General features: G+C 44.4%; 1 protein-coding gene across 3 annotated transcripts; it reads left to right on the top strand.

The window, feature by feature from the left end:
• The first annotated feature begins 1,738 nt into the window (after positions 1-1,738).
• Positions 1,739-13,036, top strand: LOC135506210 (eukaryotic translation initiation factor 5-like). 3 transcript variants are annotated; one of them, XM_064925723.1, is made up of 12 exons: positions 1,739-1,823; positions 2,109-2,339; positions 4,276-4,555; positions 5,392-5,473; positions 6,154-6,326; positions 9,613-9,724; positions 10,372-10,484; positions 10,857-11,018; positions 11,521-11,682; positions 11,846-12,010; positions 12,237-12,378; positions 12,699-13,036. In XM_064925723.1, the coding sequence occupies exons 3-12, from the start codon at positions 4,484-4,486 to the stop codon at positions 12,791-12,793; spliced, it is 1,278 nt and encodes a 425-aa protein (XP_064781795.1). In that variant the 5' UTR covers positions 1,739-1,823; positions 2,109-2,339; positions 4,276-4,483; the 3' UTR covers positions 12,794-13,036. The 3 variants fall into 3 exon arrangements, with proteins under 3 accessions (XP_064781795.1, XP_064781794.1, XP_064781793.1); XM_064925722.1 differs by lacking the exon at positions 12,699-13,036 and having other exon boundaries at positions 2,109-2,302; positions 12,237-12,573; XM_064925721.1 differs by lacking the exon at positions 12,699-13,036 and having other exon boundaries at positions 1,778-1,852; positions 12,237-12,573.
• Positions 13,037-19,241: the final 6,205 nt, after the last annotated feature.

Raw genomic sequence — 19,241 nt, 5'->3', positions numbered from 1 at the left:
TGTCAAAAAAGCTGTGGTGTGGACTGTGCCTGTGGGTATACTGTAACCTGAAAAGGAAGTAAGACGAATTGTAACTATGAAGCATAGCATATTATTCTTATATACACTACACATGAGGGAGGCTATAATCTTAATTTTGGTGGTCAGTAAGGGTTAAATGCTTCGCTCACTGTTGAACTAGGTTGCCCCAGATTTCAGTGGTCAACAACAACTCAGCCTCCACTCTCCACCCCCAACAATAATTCCACAGGTAATCCAGAAAGGTTGCCAGTGGCCCACTCTATTCAGACCAGCATTCCACATGCTTTAGCAATCTGCCCCCTGGCCTCACACACTGCTGGAGCTGTATTTGTTTTTTACTACAGTGGCTGAAAACACGTCCAGAGACTTCGGCCTGTATGCAGCCCTCTCTGCCCAGGCCGACTGACCATTATACGTGCCACCACAAAGAGATGTATTGCAGTTTACATACAGTTTAAAAGAAGTAACTGAGCCACCGCGTAAGCACTCTCTCATATGTTATACTTTAACATGTGCATGCTCTCTCCTAGCTTCAAAGCAACCAAGAGAGTTTTTACAGTGTTTTTTTTTTTTTTTTACAGAGTCCAGCACAATGTAAAAACAGTGTAAAAACTCTTAGGTGCATCGAAGCAAGTTTGATACCAAAGTATTTCTGTTGGAATGAATGGTACTGTCTTTTTTGTTGTATTCTATCAGAAAAATGACATGCTTGATTTTCAGAAAAACATAATTGGTCAGGCTCAGGCACTATGAACACATTTTTGGTGCATTTTCCAATTTGTTAGGTTCCACCCTGTTAGGGTTATGCACCTAACAGGGTGGACATTTTGAGCATAAATTAGCCATAGCTCTATGAGTGAGCAAGACTGACCTAGTAAAACAGTGAACACTTGAACAGGATTTTAACTTCTCTATCAAACATATTTTAACATCTAGATTTTTTTATTTTTTTTAGCCTAACAGAATGGACATTTATGAGTGGGACATACAGACTAACAACATGACAAATGGATACAACTGAAAGTTAATTTTTTATTTAGCTTTGCACCATAGCTTTCCCACCAAAGACATTATGACACTTCCTGAATGTGCTGTCATTGCCACAAGGGGTTGTTTTCTTAAATGGAGGATTACAACAAGCTAACAGGGTGGTAAGGGATATCAGGGACACACAGAAAATCTTAAATAAAAATAATAAACACAATAATGATGAGGGAAAAAAACGTTATTTATGAAAGATACTTTAAATAGGACTAAAAACAATTAAGAAATATTTTTTAAATGTTCATTATTTGATTGTATATTTCTTGTGGAAGTTGATAACACCTGGGGACATGGCAAAAACGCCTACATCCAGTGACAAAGTGTTTAAAATGTAAAAAAAATCATTTTCAGTGTGCATATTTTGATGTTTTTAAGGTAAAGGACTCCTGACATTATATGTAAAGCCTGTTGGAATCCACATTTTACACTTAATAAGAACTGATATTTCCTGGAGACAGAAAAGCCACCGCATAATATAAATGAACCTGTCCTCAAAATGTAGGGATCTCATCCAATTGAACAAGTGTCCTCATTTTTCATTCATATTTTTTGCCCCCATCAATTTTACTGTCGCGAGCTCGTGAGTTTGCGTCTCAGCCAACAATGATTGACACCAAAATAAACGAGTAAGAAGTTGCCATTTTAAGTGACGTCGTACAAAATGGGCGTAAGTAGTGACGGAGCTGGTGTAGATTGACAGCGACGTTGACAGCTACATTACAGTGGCGTTGCAAGAACCGACTGAGAACGTTCTGGAGGTGAGTCGAAGCAAGTTTGAAGAGCAATGGTGACTAAGCTAGATGACCGTTAAAAAAATATATAAAATATATATATTATGTTAATTATTCAGCAAATATTCAAGGGTAACAGAGCAGATCAACTTGTATAAAAAAAAAAAAAAAATTGCCAACTATAACTAGGTTAGTTAATGTTTCTATGGCTTCCATATGTTATAGTCATTGGCTAATGTTAACTAGTTATTACTATAAGCTGACACCTGTCATTTTGTACTGATTTGACTGTCCCTTTTTGGTTTATTCCAGATACCCCATTTTTGGGCGTCTCGAGTTTTCTCTGCGGGCTCTAGTACCCTCCACCGTAAGGTCGGACTGCTCTTTCGGCACTGTTGCAGTGCCGCTTGGTCTCCACAACCCTAACGTTACTGCTCATCCACACAACACTTTATTGCGTCTCTGGGCGACCAGCGGTGTGTTTATGTCTTTGTTTTGCGAAAACGGTGAGTACCCGGACGACAGGAGCGACGGATGGGAAAGGTATTTTAAACTCAATTATACTTTAATTACTGTGTGGCATTTCGTGCTGCATTTATTTACAGCATGTTCTTACGGTGAATGCGCCTCCTAGGTGGACCAAGATGGCGTCTTCCTCCCCTCGCGTACTGTTCCTCTGAATGACGCACTCTGCAGCACATTGCTCAACCGAGGCCTGGTTTGCTTCTCAAACCCCATTATTGCCTATTACATGTGCCATGATTTTAATAGTGATAATGTTAGCTATATTGGCAATTTTATCTTTTCGTACCAATAGTGGAATTGACGTGTTAGGTTTATATTGAAACCCACTGTAGTGCACGTACGTTATATGATTCATATGCCATATGTTTGAGTAATAGATTGTGTGCAGTTTCCTATGGTTAGTGTTGGCAAGCTACAATGGCATAGCTAACCATATGATACTACTGTTTGTAGGCCAGTTATTCCTTTCCAAATTAATTTGTACATTGTGGGGTTTTTTTTGAAGAAAATTCGAAAAATAAGCTATATTCGTACTTTTCACGTTTAAAAAAAAGAAAGAAGTAATGGCTACTTAATGATGGGATATAACCTACGGCGGGCCTAAAGATCTACTATTTAAAAACATAAATCACTCTTCAGGGCGATTCACAATGTATTTATTTCTCTAAATAAGCGTTGTACTATTAAACTTCATTACAAACAGTCAGCAATAATCTAATGAATTCAGGGCTTGTGAAATTATACCAAGGATAAATAAGCCTTCCACAGGACTTATTAATTTAATAATTTTATCCAAAGTGTAAACTGATGGCTAAAAAACAGATCTGGCATTCAAGTCTGTCTATTAAAATGCCTATTTTGTTAATTTAACCAGAACTAATGAATAACTTCTTGTATTGTGCATTTTATATAAAATGAGCACAGGTCTCAAAACACTCTCAGCACAAGCCTACATGCTAGAGAGTAGCCAGCTAATCTTTTAGATCCAACTTGGTTAAACTTGAAATATATTTGTTAGCTAACAAGGAAGAACTGTGGAATTGTTGTAAACGCACCCTTCTGTCTCCAACTGTTTGAACAGCCTCTTCACTTTGGTCAGATGTTGAAATCAAGTGGCCTACCTTTCTCCGAATAAGGTGCCGCCAGTTCCTATTTTTTTAATGCGTATTGGACATCTTTTATAAATCACTGACTAGACAGCTAGCATAATGGTCTTGGGTTAAAATGCTGCTAGTAGTATGTTGTACCGCAATGCCAGGTGTGACAAACTGAGCATTTTCCAGAATCAATTGTCATTTTTGTAGTGTCTGCTCTGTGTGCTAATTGAAGAGTTGAGACACAATAAGAGAACCTTCCTTCTAACAATTTAACTTCTCTTTTACAGTAAAATGTGTCCATTTTGACAAATCTTTATATTTTTTTCTGTTGGACCAAATCTCATGCAAATAGTGAGGTGGAAGTGATATCTTTTTATTGTGAGTTTGTGTGTGGAAGAAGATGAGACGCAAGAGGTTTCACTCACTGAAGTTTGTCCTAAATAATCCCCTATGTGTTTCTATTGTCGCTTGTCTTTGGGACAATAACTCCAATTGTTAGGGCGGAGACATGAGCATCTCGTCATTATATACAGATCTCTGGTGTAAATGGGAAGGCGCAAAGGAGACTAGACAAAAGACATGGAAACAAGCGGACCTAAGCGCTCATATATAGAAATTATTCTTGCAATAGTAATTTGGAATATCGCGCAAAAACATACAGTTGAGGGTACGCCTTTTGGCAGGTGTTCGCCACAGATAAGTGACCTTGGGGCAAGGGTGGGACGCCAATAGAGAATCATGTCTTGTACCGGTCTCACAAGATAGCAGGGTACATTCATACTTTATACTAACATTCATTCTTTGCTGAGATGTCTTCCATCGATCAACAGTCTCTCCCCCCCCCCCTCTCTTCTCAGAGCTGTTGCGCAGCTGTTGGAACCTGTGTGGGGTGAACTTAACCTACAAGCGCGGAGCTTGCAGCCTCATTGGCAAGACCTTTTTCATGTCCGAGCCCGAACCCTCTTCCAGTCGTTTATGTCATCCCATCTTCGCCAGACAGAGGATACCAAAAATTTGCAGTCCAAGATCTTTCTATCATACTGATAAAGCCTGCGGCCAGCCATCATGTCCGTCAACGTCAACCGCAGCGTGTTGGACCAGTTCTACCGATACAAGATGCCCCGTATAATCGCCAAGGTGAGTACGGAGTCATAGTTGACTGGAGTCACTGTCATTCCTAATGGTTTGGAGGTCAGGATCTGATTCTAGACCTGTGGTTAGGGGAAATGTCTACCTTGAACAGTTTAGTTGTTCCCATGAGGGTTTGGTCAGTGACCAGAGCACATCTAGTCCAGTGACCTAGGGATGTCCCAATAGTCAAAGCTTCATTCCATGTTTCCCGCAATGAAGGAAATCAATATGATAGAAACCTAACCAATCCATTTCAGTGCTCGAGGCAAGAGAATAAGGCCACACATAGCTTAACTGCAGGTTAATTTGTTCAGAAGACACAGAAGGAGATTTCCTCTGAAAGACAGCATTCCAGGTTGCATCACATTCAAACATGATTGGGAGTCCCATAAGGCGACGCTTAATTGGCCCAGCGTCGTCTGGGTTTGGCCAGTGTAGGCCGTCATTGTTAATAAGAATTTGTTCTTAACTGACTTGCTTAGTTAACTAAACAGGTTACATTTACAAAATGTAACTTAAATGTCCCCTCACGCGTGAGGAGCATCTTGATTGGTGGTGCACGTTCAAAGGTATTTTACTCTGTCAGAATGTGATCCAGTTGGAAGGGGCAGCAGGTAGCCTAGTGGTTAGAGTGTTGATCTAATACCCGAAAAGTTGCAATCAAATCCCTGAGCTGGTAAAGTAAAAATCTGTCGTTCTGCCCCTGAACAAGGCAGTTAATCCACTGTTCCTAGGCCATCATTGAAAATAAGAATTTGTCCTTAACTGACTTGCCTAGTTAAATAAAGGTAAATTTAAAAAATGTCTTCAACAAATGTTGTTTCTCATATCTCATCCTCCAGGTGGAAGGCAAGGGGAATGGTATAAAGACTGTTATAGTCAACATGACTGACGTTGCCAAGTCTCTGAATAGGCCTCCCACCTGTAAGTATACCCCCCCACCACCTCCGTTCCAAGGGACACCTTCAGTAACCAAATGTTGTCCAACTTTGCAGGTAGAACTGCCATGTTTATTTATAACAGGCCATTTTCTATCTGAATGTTCCACAACGTTGTCCTGCTGAACACACCCCAGCCTTTTGGGCAATGGTCTGACCGACTAGATTGACATCTATTTCACAAGGTTGTGAATTGTTTGGAATAGTTTTTAGTTCTTGTAAATGCCTCTCTCTGTTCCCTACGTTGTGCCCAGTCATCTAACGATAGGTTAAAAGGGGACATCGCACTCCACATTTAAAGTTTATTGGATGTCTTTTGGATATAGTCTTGACATCAAGATGAGTCCAGGTCCCACAATATGGTGTGTGGTAGATTGGGCTATAGGCCTATGCAGCAACACAAAATGAATGCAAAAGATGAGCACAGCAAATCTGGAAGTTAAATGCTGTTTATCTTTTCCATTCATTTTGGATTGTGGGATGTGGACTCATTTTGACTTGGCAATATGTTGGAACCCGTTTCATCTGTAGGAAAGAGTGAGGCTATGAACGTCAGCACAAAATACAATAAGGCAAGCTCTCCAACCTATGAGGAAGGTAAAGCTGTAATCTGATCATATTTGGACAAAGTAAACTGACATTTTATTTCTTGTTCTCCTTATCCAGATCCCACCAAGTTCTTTGGTTGTGAGTTGGGTGCCCAGACCCAGTTTGACGCCAAGAACGACCGCTTCATCGTCAATGGGTCGCACGAAGCGAACAAGCTGCAGGACATGCTGGACGGATTCATCCGCAAGTTTGTGCTGTGTCCCGAATGTGACAATCCCGAAACTGACCTGGTAAATAGTCCAGAAAACTTTTCCTTGCATTTGTCAGATCCTGGAAAAGACCTCATTGAAACTGACCCGCCCTCTGCTATCGAATGAAGGAAGGAAGGGGGGCGGCATGCAATTGACTTCACTATCACTCCATTTTAGCTTTTGGCTGTACTCTTTTCCTAGATCCAACCAGGACTGACCGGGCTCCCTTTCTTTTAGATACCAAATCCACTGTTTTGCAGGTGCAGTGTGACATGCTGGAGCTTCCTTTTTGGTATTTGCTTTTTTCTTCATCCAAACAGCCCTTTGTGCTGGACTTGGTATCCTCTGTGTTGTCCCAACAGGGAGGGAGGGGGGAACTCGATGGTCCCACCACACCCCTCTGTGTTGTCTTGTCCCAACAGGGAGGGGGGGGGGACTCGATGGTCCCACCACACCCCTCTGTGTTGTCCCAACAGGGAGGGAGGGGGGAACTCGATGGTCCCACCACACCCCTCTGTGTTGTCTTGTCCCAACAGGGAGGGAGGGGGGAACTCGATGGTCCCACCACACCCCTCTGTGTTGTCTTGTCCCAACAGGGAGGGGGGGGGACTCGATGGTCCCACCACACCCCTCTGTGTTGTCCCAACAGGGAGGGAGGGGGAACTCGATGGTCCCACCACACCCCTCTGTGTTGTCTTGTCCCAACAGGGAGGGAGGGGGAACTCGATGGTCCCACCACACCCCTCTGTGTTGTCCCAACAGGGAGGGAGGGGGAACTCGATGGTCCCACCACACCCCTCTGTGTTGTCTTGTCCCAACAGGGAGGGAGGGGGAACTCGATGGTCCCACCACACCCCTCTGTGTTGTCCCAACAGGGAGGGAGGGGGAACTCGATGGTCCCACCACACCCCTCTGTGTTGTCTTGTCCCAACAGGGAGGGAGGGGGAACTCGATGGCCCCACCACACCCCTCTGTGTTGTCCCAACAGGGAGGGAGGGGGAACTCGATGGTCCCACCACACCCCTCTGTGTTGTGTTGTCCCAACAGGGAGGGAGGGGGAACTCGATGGTCCCACCACACCCCTCTGTGTTGTCCCAACAGGGAGGGAGGGGGAACTCGATGGTCCCACCACACCCCTCTGTGTTGTCCCAACAGGGAGGGAGGGGGGAACTCGATGGTCCCACCACACCCCTCTGTGTTGTCTTGTCCCAACAGGGAGGGAGGGGGGAACTCGATGGTCCCACCACACCCCTCTGTGTTGTCCCAACAGGGAGGGAGGGGGGAACTCGATGGTCCCACCACACCCCTCTGTGTTGTCCCAACAGGGAGGGAGGGGGAACTCGATGGTCCCACCACACCCCTCTGTGTTGTCTTGTCCCAACAGGGAGGGAGGGGGAACTCGATGGTCCCACCACACCCCTCTGTGTTGTCTTGTCCCAACAGGGAGGGAGGGGGAACTCGATGGTCCCACCACACCCCTCTGTGTTGTCTTGTCCCAACAGGGAGGGAGGGGGGGGGGACTCGATGGTCCCACCACACCCCTCTGTGTTGTCTTGTCCCAACAGGGAGGGAGGGGGAACTCGATGGTCCCACCACACCCCTCTGTGTTGTGTTGTCCCAACAGGGAGGGAGGGGGGAACTCGATGGTCCCACCACACCCCTCTGTGTTGTCTTGTCCCAACAGGGAGGGAGGGGGGAACTCGATGGTCCCACCACACCCCTCTGTGTTGTCTTGTCCCAACAGGGAGGGAGGGGGGGAACTCGATGGTCCCACCACACCCCTCTGTGTTGTCTTGTCCCAACAGGGAGGGAGGGGGAACTCGATGGTCCCACCACACCCCTCTGTGTTGTCTTGTCCCAACAGGGAGGGGGGGGACTCGATGGTCCCACCACACCCCTCTGTGTTGTGTTTTTGCTGACCGGACAGGTTTCTTCTATTGTAATTAGGTCAGCACTGTCACCGGTCTGCGCAGCCATGGGGGATCTGTTCTGCAGCGGGGCATGTCTAGGCAGGGCCTGCATCACGAGTCAATGCGCGGATGCTTTTCCGAGAGAACTCCAGTGCTGTTACAGATGACCGGAAGGAATGTGCACAGTGACTCATTCCACAGCTTTCAGCGGTTAACTGTGGCTGGCTGACACTGTTTAGTTAGCAGGGGTTCTTATGTCAGAGCTGACTAGAAATCCAATGTATTGATACCGAATTATCAGGTTCTAAACCTTGCATGAGGGGTATTGCTGTTTTGATAGATGCATATCTCCTATAATATGTTTTAAGTTGTCCTCATAGAGGATTAGCACAGAATTAGATAGACAAGCTATACTGGTTAATGGATGACCCTAATTTGATAGAAAATCAGTGTTTTCCCCAAAGTGGCATTGTGTTTTTCCATCCCCTGCACTGCAGCGATCCAGGCACTTCCTGGAGGTGTCACATGATCTCTCCGTGGGGCTCAGGATGCTGCAGTCAGTCTGGGGCCTGCAGACACCTTAAGTATCTGTGGAGGCGGCAAGGTGCTTGTTCATCAGGGCCTGAAACATTCCCAATAGCAACGTATAGAGTAGGTCAGATGAACTTTTATTCATCTCGAAAACCGAGAACTAAAATCTTGCATCAGATGCTCGATTAGGTTCAGATGTTGAGAATAACAGTGACTAGCGAAGTCTCAATCCCCCTAAACCAATCATGAACTGACACAGGATCTGTGCACATCTTTCCTGGCCACACTGGGCTTATTCATACGCCTGTCACAGACTGGTTCACGTCCCTTTGGAATGGAGTGAATGCAGTCTATTCTAAGAACAGGAACGAACCTCTTGCATTATTCATTGGTTTTCTACAGTAGGCCTTGCCCTCAAGCACTATAGTAGAGGACAGTGTTTGCCGACTGAGACATCATACTGTATTACACTGTCTAGAACAATGTTAGCTGTCTGCTCAATTATCAAGTCCCCCAAAAAATCTTGGCATATTTTGGGGTGGTTGCATAGACCTGTTTTTGTCCCAGGCCATGCTTGATCTAGGTCTGTGCAGCTGGCCCATAGAGCAATGGTACTTGAGCACCATTCTTTTTCAGGGATGATATTAAACAGAATATTTGGTCATAAAGGTGTTAACAGCAAGAACACAATTAGCTTCTCAAACTGGCCATCCTGCGTATGTTATGCACACATCTGCATATTTTTTTGCTACCCAACTTAACAAGATTGGCTTTTTTTTTTTTTTTTTTTCGTAGCGAATTGTTGCTTTGGCTACCTCTCAGGATATGAGACTTGAGTACTAATAAGACCATACTGAAGATTGAATTCTTTCTCTGTCCTTCAGCACATCAATGCCAAGAAACAAACCATTGGGAACTCCTGCAAGGCCTGCGGCTACAGGGGCATGCTGGACACGCGACACAAGCTCTGCACGTTCATCCTCAGGAACCCACCAGGTGAGCCAGACGTGTTCCAATGCTTTCTGACGGAACTCTTTGGGGAAATATTCATTCTTATTTAGCGCTTTCAGGATCACTGCTTTGTCAGACATGCATACTTTTCCCAGCGTTGCCATTATGGAAATTCCATTTGTTTAATTTGCTCTTTGACAATCTGGAAATGTCAGAATTTACTGTACAGGGTTGTTCAGGCTGAGGCTTGTTCAATGTGGGCTTGGTTTAAAATACAATGCCAGACATGCTATGTCCTTCATTTTTAAACCACAGTTATTGTTTTGCTACTAGGCACAGGATTAGTTTGTCTGATGGGTCACAAGAAACTTAAGGCACTAGATGAGTCATGTTGGGTGGTATTTTGCTACTGAAATCTTACGCAATGCACCTATTTTTATTTTTTTAAACATGAGTCAAAGATGAGCAGCAGTGAGCATTGCAGTATCCTCAGAGGGCAGTGTCTGCTGTGGCACCTGTTCTCACAGCACTTCTTGGCACTGTCTCAAGTCATCCAAGGCTGTATGGTTCTTTAGTGTAATAAATTCAACAAACATTCTCCAGTCGGGTAAATGTCAGAAACACAAGGCATCGAGAAACTATAAGTTGTCTGTCCTGACTTACCACTGTTCTCTCTCTCTCTCTGCAAATAGAGGACACTGGGTCTGTCAAGAAGAAGGAGAAGAAGAGCAAGAAGAAGGACAAGGAGAACGGCTCCAGTGATGAAGCCTCCAACCACAACGACATAGACGCCCCTGATGCTGTGGTGGGTACCAGCACTCCATTGCCTCAGTGGCCAGCCAGACCTCAAGCATCGGCAGAAACCTGAGGGGTGCTTGATCTACCTGGAGAAGTTTCAGTATCATCCTTCACACTTCTGATAGAACTGTATAGGTGAAAGCAGAATCTAGGTAGAGCCGTTTTCTAGGGTCTAGGTAGAGCTTTTTATTTCTTATCTGGTTGTCTTCGATCCATGAAGGGTATTGAATGGACAGCTTTCTGGAATTAAATGCAACCCGTCTCCTTGTTCTTGTTTCTCTGTAGCGTACAGCCTCATGGGAACCGTTTCCACTGTGTAGCGCTGACCGTCTTATTTTCAAAAGCACTGTATAAATTAAATGTGATGGATTTGCTGTAGGACGGTGACGATGATGACCAGGACTGGGGGGAAGAGACGACAGAGGAGGCCCAGCAGCGCCGGATGGAGGAGATCAGCGCGCATGCTAAGAACCTGACCCTCAGCGAGGACCTGGAGAAACCCCTGGAGGAGAGGGTCAACCTCTTCTACAACTTTGTCAAGGTCAGACTCAGGAGGACCCTGCCCAGAAACGACCCCATTTCACCTGGGCTATGTCAACTCAACACGCTCTGCCTTGCTTATTGCTCGCTTGCATATTTGAAGATCCCGGGCCTTGCGATGAAAACAACCCCCCCACTGCTGTAGTTCAGATTTGCCTCTGCTCGTGTCGTACCAGTTCTATTTACTGCGGTCACAGTAGTGACCTTAGGAGTGTTATGGAGGTGCCTCGCTCATCCAAGTCTTGTGTTCCGCCTATAAACTCGAGACTATTCTCATCCCAAAGACTGTTTGCTACATCCAGGTATTATGGCTGTTTTGTCTGTGAAATAAACATGCACTAAGCAGAGTCCAAATGCACCATAGTTACCGCCTTTGGACAGGTCTCTGTTGATTTAAAAATAAATTTGACTCTTATCAGTTGTATAAGAAATGAAGAGGTCCTTGTAACTGTTTGTGTGAGACGTCTCCGGGTGGCTCTCACCTCTTGTCACTCCCTCCACAGCAAAAGAAGGAGGACGGTGCAGTCGACTCCTCGGATAAAGAGATCCTGGCGGAGGCGGAGCGTCTGGACGTGAAGGACACGGCCCCGCTGATCCTGACAGAGCTGCTGATGGACGAGAACATCCGGGACCAGATCAAGAAGTACAAACGACACTTCCTCAGAGTGAGTCCCACTTCACTTTACTGTGTCCGTTCTGGCTCCTTCGTCTCTTAGCTCTGTGCCGTAACTCAAACTGGTCAGTTCTGTCACACTAATTGTTTGGCATAACCTCAACAAAAATTATTGTGGCAATAGATTTTTGCTCAATCTCCTCTCTGGTGTCCAGTTTACCCACAACAACAAGAAGGCCCAGAAGTACCTCCTGGGGGGCTTTGAGTGTCTGGTGAAACTGCACCAGGCCCAGCTTCTGCCCCGCGTGCCCATCGTCCTCAAAGACCTGTACGACGCCGACCTGCTTGAGGAGGATGTCATCCTGGCCTGGGCTGAGAAGGTAACTAGGATGACCATCAGGGTTAACTGAGATAATAGAATGGAACATCTTGTTATTCATCTAGGTCGGTGTCATTTGAGAGAATGTATTTTGTTAGACATGCCTCATCCAAGATATTTTACATATTAAACCAATATTTTTAAAGCCGGTAATCTACACTAGAACCTGAGACTTACAAGTCATCTCACATGCTACCTCTAACACATCATAACCCTGTGTGTCTCAGGTGTCCAAGAAGTATGTGTCCAAAGAGCTGGCCAAAGAGATCCACGCCAAGGCTGCGCCCTTCGTCAAGTGGCTTAAGGAGGCGGAAGAGGAGAGCGAGGGCAGCGGTGCAGATGAGGAGGAAGATGATAACGTGGAGGTAATGACTTATTGCTACAGCTGATTTACCTGAAGACGGTCGTTCCCGTCATACACAAAGACGTAGGTTTGATGTTACGGCATTGAAATGCAAATGACCCCCGTCACAAATTAATGTCCATGGATCTATTCAGGTGGGCGTCGAGCTGACATGATGCCCAACTCTGCATGGCAGAGCGCTTGTCTTTTCTACTCAATACATTTCTATCTAACCGTTCTGTTTATTGTGCATCCTCGTGAGAAATTAGTGGTGCCGGGGGGGGGGCTTGATTTCAGCCAATTAACATTTCCCTCAACCCCCCCCACTTCGCTTTCCCAGGTGGTCTATTCTCGTCCTCTGCCCGCGAGCTGAAAGTGGAGACTGTGACACCAGAGAAGCCCGCTGACGAAGAGGACGACCTTGACATCGACGCCATCTAGAAACAAAACGAGACTCGACCGACCAGTTTTGGAACATCAATTTTGCATGCCCCCCCCCCCACTACCTTCCAGCTTTACCAGATGAATCTATTTACTTTGCACCTGTTTTATCAAGATCGCTAGATGGAGTGATGTTTCTATATGGGTGGAGAGTATTTTGTGGTTTATACTACAGCACTAAATGCACTGCATTTGTTTTCTGTGTATTTTGCCTCCAATCAATTAAAGAATCTTTGCTGCATATAGATTGTCGTTTCTGAAGTTAAACAGTTTCAGGTTCCCCCCCCCATGGTTCAATGGGGAGATCTGGTATTGGCGTACTGAATTTAGGACCAAAGCTGACCATGAATTTGACTGGTGCCATTTCCTCTTCAAAGCGTGTAGTTATCACACCAATATGAGTATGGGCATAGTGGCATAAAATGGCTGCTACTGTAGTTTTCAGTTCAGGTTATGATCTTGAGCTGTGAAGTCCTTAACCCATCTTGGATATTCTTAGGCAATGTGAGAATGAAAATGGAACATAAATGACCAAATAAAGTTGTAAAATGTCCTGTTAACTACCTGTGAAAATACTTGGCGTCCATTTGGCACTAGGCTCCATGGACACAGATTAATCCTAGACTAAATTGCACTTTAATTTTTTTACTGAAATGGAATTTCTCAGACATGGTTTAAAATGTTCTTGGATTTTCCCTAGTCTAGATGTAAAGTGATTTTCCAGGAGGATGATAATCCAGAAGTGACGTTTTAAATCAAACCTGGCCAAAGACAGGGTTTAACAAGATTAATGGATGTTGACCTTGACAATGGACAAATTGATAACCTGGACTATTTCAATGACGACCAAAGAACCACCAAGACCAGAGAGGAGCAACCCACAGATTTTATTTTTATTAAATCAATTTCTGTGACTACAAAGAAAATGGAGCTGACAATTGTTTTTCTCAAGCCAAGGCTTTCATCTGACTCTTAGCGGATGGCCCTTCCCTACATGTATTGATCACCTTGAGGTTTTTGGCATCTGGAAACTTAGTGAAACAGGACATTTGTGTTTGTGAGCCGACTGCATGATAGTACACACCGCATTGCAGACTGAGTTATACTGAACAAAAAAAGTGCAACAATTTCAAGAATTTTACTGAGTTACAGTCCATATAAGGACATCAGTCAATTGACTGGTAATACAGATCTGGGTCTGTTGGTCACAGATACCTTAAGGTAGGGGTGTTTTCTGATCTATAGAGTAGATCAGGCTCTGTAATGTTGTCCCACACGCCGAGGTTGCTGGTTATTGGCAGGAACTGGAACATGGTGTCGTATTGCAGTGTTGACCCTTCTTTTTCAAGACCTCTGCAAGCTGCCCTGGCATGCTGTCAATTATCTTCTGGGCCACATCCTGACTGATGGCAGCCCTTTCTAGCATAATCAATGCTTGGAGTTTGTCAGAATTTGTGGGGTTTTGTTTGCCACCCGCCTCTTGAGGATTGACCACAAGTTCTCAATGGGATTAAGGTCTGGGGAGTTTCCTGGCCATGGACCCAAAATATTGATGTTTTGTTCCATGAGCCACTGAGTTATCTCGTTTGCCTTATGGCAAGGTGCTCCATCATGCTGGAAAATGAATTGTTCATCACCAAACTGTTCTTGGATGGTTGGGAGAAGTTGCTCTCGGAGAATGTGTTGGTACCATTCTTTATTCATGGCTGTTTTCTTAGGAAAAATTGTGAGTGAGCCGACTCCCTTGGCTGAGAAGCAACCCCACACATGAATGGTCTCAGGATGCTTCACTGTTGGCATGACACAGGACTGATGGTAGCGCTCACCTTGTCTTCTCCGGAAAAACTTTTTTCCGGATGCCCCAAACAATCGGAAAGGGGATTCATCAGAGAAAAGGACTTTACCCCAAGCCGCCTTCACAACAATTGAACTGCTCTCCTTGAAGTTCTTGATGATCCGATAAATGGTTGATTTAGGTACAATCTTACTGGAAGCAACATCCTTGCCTGTGAAGCCCTTTTTGTGCAAAGCAATGATGACGGCATGTGTTTCCTTGCAGGTAACAAAGGTTGACAGAGGAAGAACAATGATTCCAGAACCACCCTCAAGAACCACCCTCCTTTTGAAGCTTCCAGTCTGTTATTCGAACTCAATCAGCATGACAGAGTGATCTCCAGCCTTGTCCTCGTCAACACTCGCACCTGTGTTAATCAGAATGGCTGACATGATGTCAGCTGGTCCTTTTGTGGCAGGGCTGAAATGCAGTGGAATTTTTGGGGGGATTCAGTTAATTTGCATGGCAAAGAGGGACTTTGCAATTAATTGCAATTCATCTGATCACTCTTCGTAACATTCTGGAAAAATGCAAATTGCCATCATACAAACTGAGGCAGCAGACTTTGTGAAAATTAATATTTGTGTCATTCTCAAAACTTTTGGCCACGACTGTAGAGCTGGGCGCCCAGGCAAAACTGAGCAATCGGGGGAGAAGGGCCTTGGTCAGGGCGGTGACCAAGAACCCCATGGTCACTCTGACAGAGCTCTACAGTTCCTCTGTGGAGATGGGAGAACCTTCCAGAAGGACAACCATCTCTGCAGAACTCCACCAATCAGGCCTGTATGGTAGAGTGGCCAGATGGTAGCCACTATGAGTTTGCCAAAAGGCACCTAAAGACTCTCAGACCATGAGAAACAAGACCATGGTCTAATGAAATCAAGGTTGAACTCTTTGGACTGAATGCAAAGCGTCACGTCTGGAGGAAACCTGGCACCATCCCTACGTTGAAGCATGGTGGCAGCATCATGCTGTGGGCATGTTTTTTTAGTGGCAGGGACTTTGAGACCCGTCTGGATCGAGGCAAAGATGTACGGAGCAGAGTACAGCGAGATCCAGAGTGCTCTGGACCTCAGACTGGGGAGAAGTTTCACCTTCCAACAGGACAACAACCCTGACGTTCTATCACACTGACAGCGTCATTGCATTTTGAAACACCAGAATTACATTCATTTCCAATGGAACCTTGTGTTTTACTTGCAGCATTGCGTTGCTGAGGCAGTTGCAGTGCGTTCGGTGTGGTGCATACGTTGGATTTATAGAACGTTGGATTTATAGGACGTTGAATTTATAGAACGTTGGATTTATAGAACGTTGGATTTATAGAACCTATACATCAAACTGTATGAGTAGACGACTTGACAGAAATGGGAGCAGAAGGTGAACAATGAACTTTTGTTGCACACACATCCAGGTGATGCTGCGTATTTTTTTGCGCAATGACGCTGTCGGTGTGATCAAAGCATAAGCACACAGCCAAGACGATGCAGGAGTGGCTTCGGGACAGGTCTCTGAATGTCCTTTAGTGGCCCTGCCAGAGCACGGACTTGAACCCGTTCGAACATCTCTGGCGAGACCTGAAAATAGCTGTGCAGCAACGCTCCACATCCAACCTGACAGAACTTGAGAGGATCTGCAGAGAAGAAGGGGAGAAACTCCCCAAATACAGGTGTGCCAAGCTTGTAGCGTCATACCCAAGAAGACTTGAGGCTGTATTCGCTGCCAAAGTTGCTTCAACAAAGTACTGAGTAAAGGGTTCGAATAGTTATGTAAATATATTATTTCAGTTTTTGTTTAGTATATATTTTTAAATGTATAAAAACCTGTTTTTGCTTTGTTATTATGGAGTATTGTGTGTAGATTGATGAGGGGGAAAATTATTTAATTTTAGAATATGTCTGTAATGTAAGGGGTTTGAATACTTTCCAACTGCACTGTACCTGGTCTGCTGTTGTGAGGCCAGTTGAAAGTACGGCCAAATTCTCTAAAACATTCCCTGGCAACAGCTCTGGTGGACATTCCTGCAGTCGGCAGGAATGTACGCTCCCTCAACTTGAGACATCTGCGGCATTGTGTTGTGTGATAAATCTGCACATTTTAGTGGCCTTTTATTGTCCGCAGCACCAGTTGGACCTGTATAATGATCATGCTGTTTAATTCGCTTCTTAATATTCCACACCTGTGGGTGGATTATCTTGGCAAAGGAGAAATTCCCACTTACAGGTATTTAAACAAATTTGTGCCAAAAAAAATCGAGAGAAATAAGCTTTTTGTACATAAGGAATATTTTAGGGATCTTTTAACGCTTTAAATTGCGTTGCGTTTTATGTTTGTGTTCAGTGTCCATCAAGTTCCTTGATGCTGCTGCCCAGGCCAACTACAAGGTCGAGTTCTATAAATATGGGAGCTTCCCTGCAGTCATTGGCTGTATAGATGGCTGTCATATTCCCATTGAGTCTCCCTGTACAGCAGATGCTAAGGAGTAGAGGAATCCTAAAAAAGGGCTTTCAATAAACGTACAAAGTGAGTGCACTCCCAATTTTCAGTTCTCCAAGACTCTTACATTGTTGCAGGTTGGAAAGATGCATCTCAAGACTCCAGGATTTTTTTCCAAAACTCCTCTTTGCCTGCTCAGCTTCAAGGAGGACAACATAGAAGAAGTGGCCATGGGTATGCACAGACCAACTTCTTGTCCCGTCCCCCCCCATCTTCATGCAATAGGACGTGCGCAACAATGGTACAACCAAGCTCATATCCGCACTAGAGGTGTAGTGGAGTGCATGTTTGGTTTATGGAAGTGTCGTTTCCAGTGTCTCAGAAACACATTGCGCTTTCAACCAAGAAGATGCTGCATTGCAAAAATTGTAACAGTAGTGCTTCACAATGACCTCAAACAGCATGGCTGCCCAGATCAATGACCTCAAACAGCATGGCTGCCCAGATCAATGACCACAAACAGCATGGCTGCCCAGATCAATGACCACAAACAGCATGGCTGCCCAGATCAATGACCTCAAACGGCATGGCTGCCCAGATCAATGACCACAAACAGCATTGCTGCCCAGATCAATGACCTCAAACAGCCTGGCTGCCCAGATCAATGACCTCAAACGGCATGGCTGCCCAGATTGATGACCTCAAACAGCATGGTTGCCCAGATCAATGACCACAAACAGCATGGCTGCCCAGATCAATGACCACAAACAGCATGGCTGCCCAGATCAATGACCTCAAACGGCATGGCTGCCCAGATCGATGACCTCAAACGGCATGGCTGCCCAGATGAATGACCTCAAACAGCATGGCTGCCCAGATCAATGACCTCAAACAGCCTGGCTGCCCAGATCCTCACATTGAAGATTTGAAGATGAGTACCCAGATGTTCCCATGGTTGAGGCAGACAATGACAGAAATGGATTTGCCTGAAGAGATTATTTTGCTATGCAACACTTCTTACAAAGATAGTGCAGCTCAAGTGATTGAAGCGAACAATGGTCATGGATTGATAACAAAAAGAGTAACACATTGCAATCAGGTTACTTTTGTAAAGTGTTTATAAAGGGGTTATAATTACATTACTAATGATTATTTAATCATTTGTAAATGCATTGTAAACCATTTATAAATGGTTATATCGCATTGGTCAAAATAGTGCAATAACTTGCCAGTGTTTGCCAAATAGTCAGCCAATATTTACCTCCAGTTATTAACCATTTATAAATGCACTTACAAATGCTTATAATATTAACCTTTATGGAAAATCATGCAACCTTATTTTCAATAGTTGCACAGTTGAGCAATAGTTATTTTCTCACTTTTGGGTGTGATGCGTTGGTGCCCTGTCGCAGGAACAGTAGAGGTTGGTTTCCATGATGTGTCTTAACCCACCTTTACTAACCCTGATGCCCCTGGCCAAATTTCCATGCAGGACATTATTCAATCATCATTCCTAACATTTTACCCCTTACCAGATCCAGATTATATCAACACATTTACCACTTCTCTGTGATAGTCCAAGTATGGTAAAATGCTCTGGTGTGAAATGGTAACTGTAAAGTCTTTGGTTGTTGAAGCAGTGGAGGAGGTATCCTCTCACAATGTTGAATGTTTAGGTCTTCATACACACCATTCATTGACTGAACATGTTTAACAGTGTTGAATCTTCTCTCATGTATGTAGTGATGAGTACCTAGTACTGCCTATAGGCAGGGGTGTAAAGTAATTAAGTCAAAATACTTGAAAGTACTAAAGTCGTTTTTTGGGGTATCTGTACTTTACTGTTAATTATTTTTGACTACTTTTACTTCACTACATTCCTAAAGACAATGATGTACTTTTTTACTCCATACATTTTCCTTGACACCCAAAAAATACTCATTACATTTTGAATGCATGACAGAAAAATGGTCAAGTTCACACACTTTTCAAGAGAACATCCCTGGTCATCTCTACTTCCTCTGATCTAATGGACTCACTAAACAATTGCTTTGCTTGTAAATGATGACCGAGTGTTGGAGCGTGCCCTTGCTATCAGTAAATTAAAAAACAAGAAAATGGTGGCTCTGTTTTGCTTAATATAAGGAATTTGATATTATGTATACTTTTGATACTTAA

The sequence above is a fragment of the Oncorhynchus masou genome, chromosome 19, assembly GCF_036934945.1.
Source record: "Oncorhynchus masou masou isolate Uvic2021 chromosome 19, UVic_Omas_1.1, whole genome shotgun sequence".
NCBI lineage: Eukaryota > Metazoa > Chordata > Actinopteri > Salmoniformes > Salmonidae > Oncorhynchus > Oncorhynchus masou.
The sequence above is the reverse complement of the archived record's forward strand: the minus strand, read 5'-3'. Positions and strand labels throughout refer to the sequence as shown.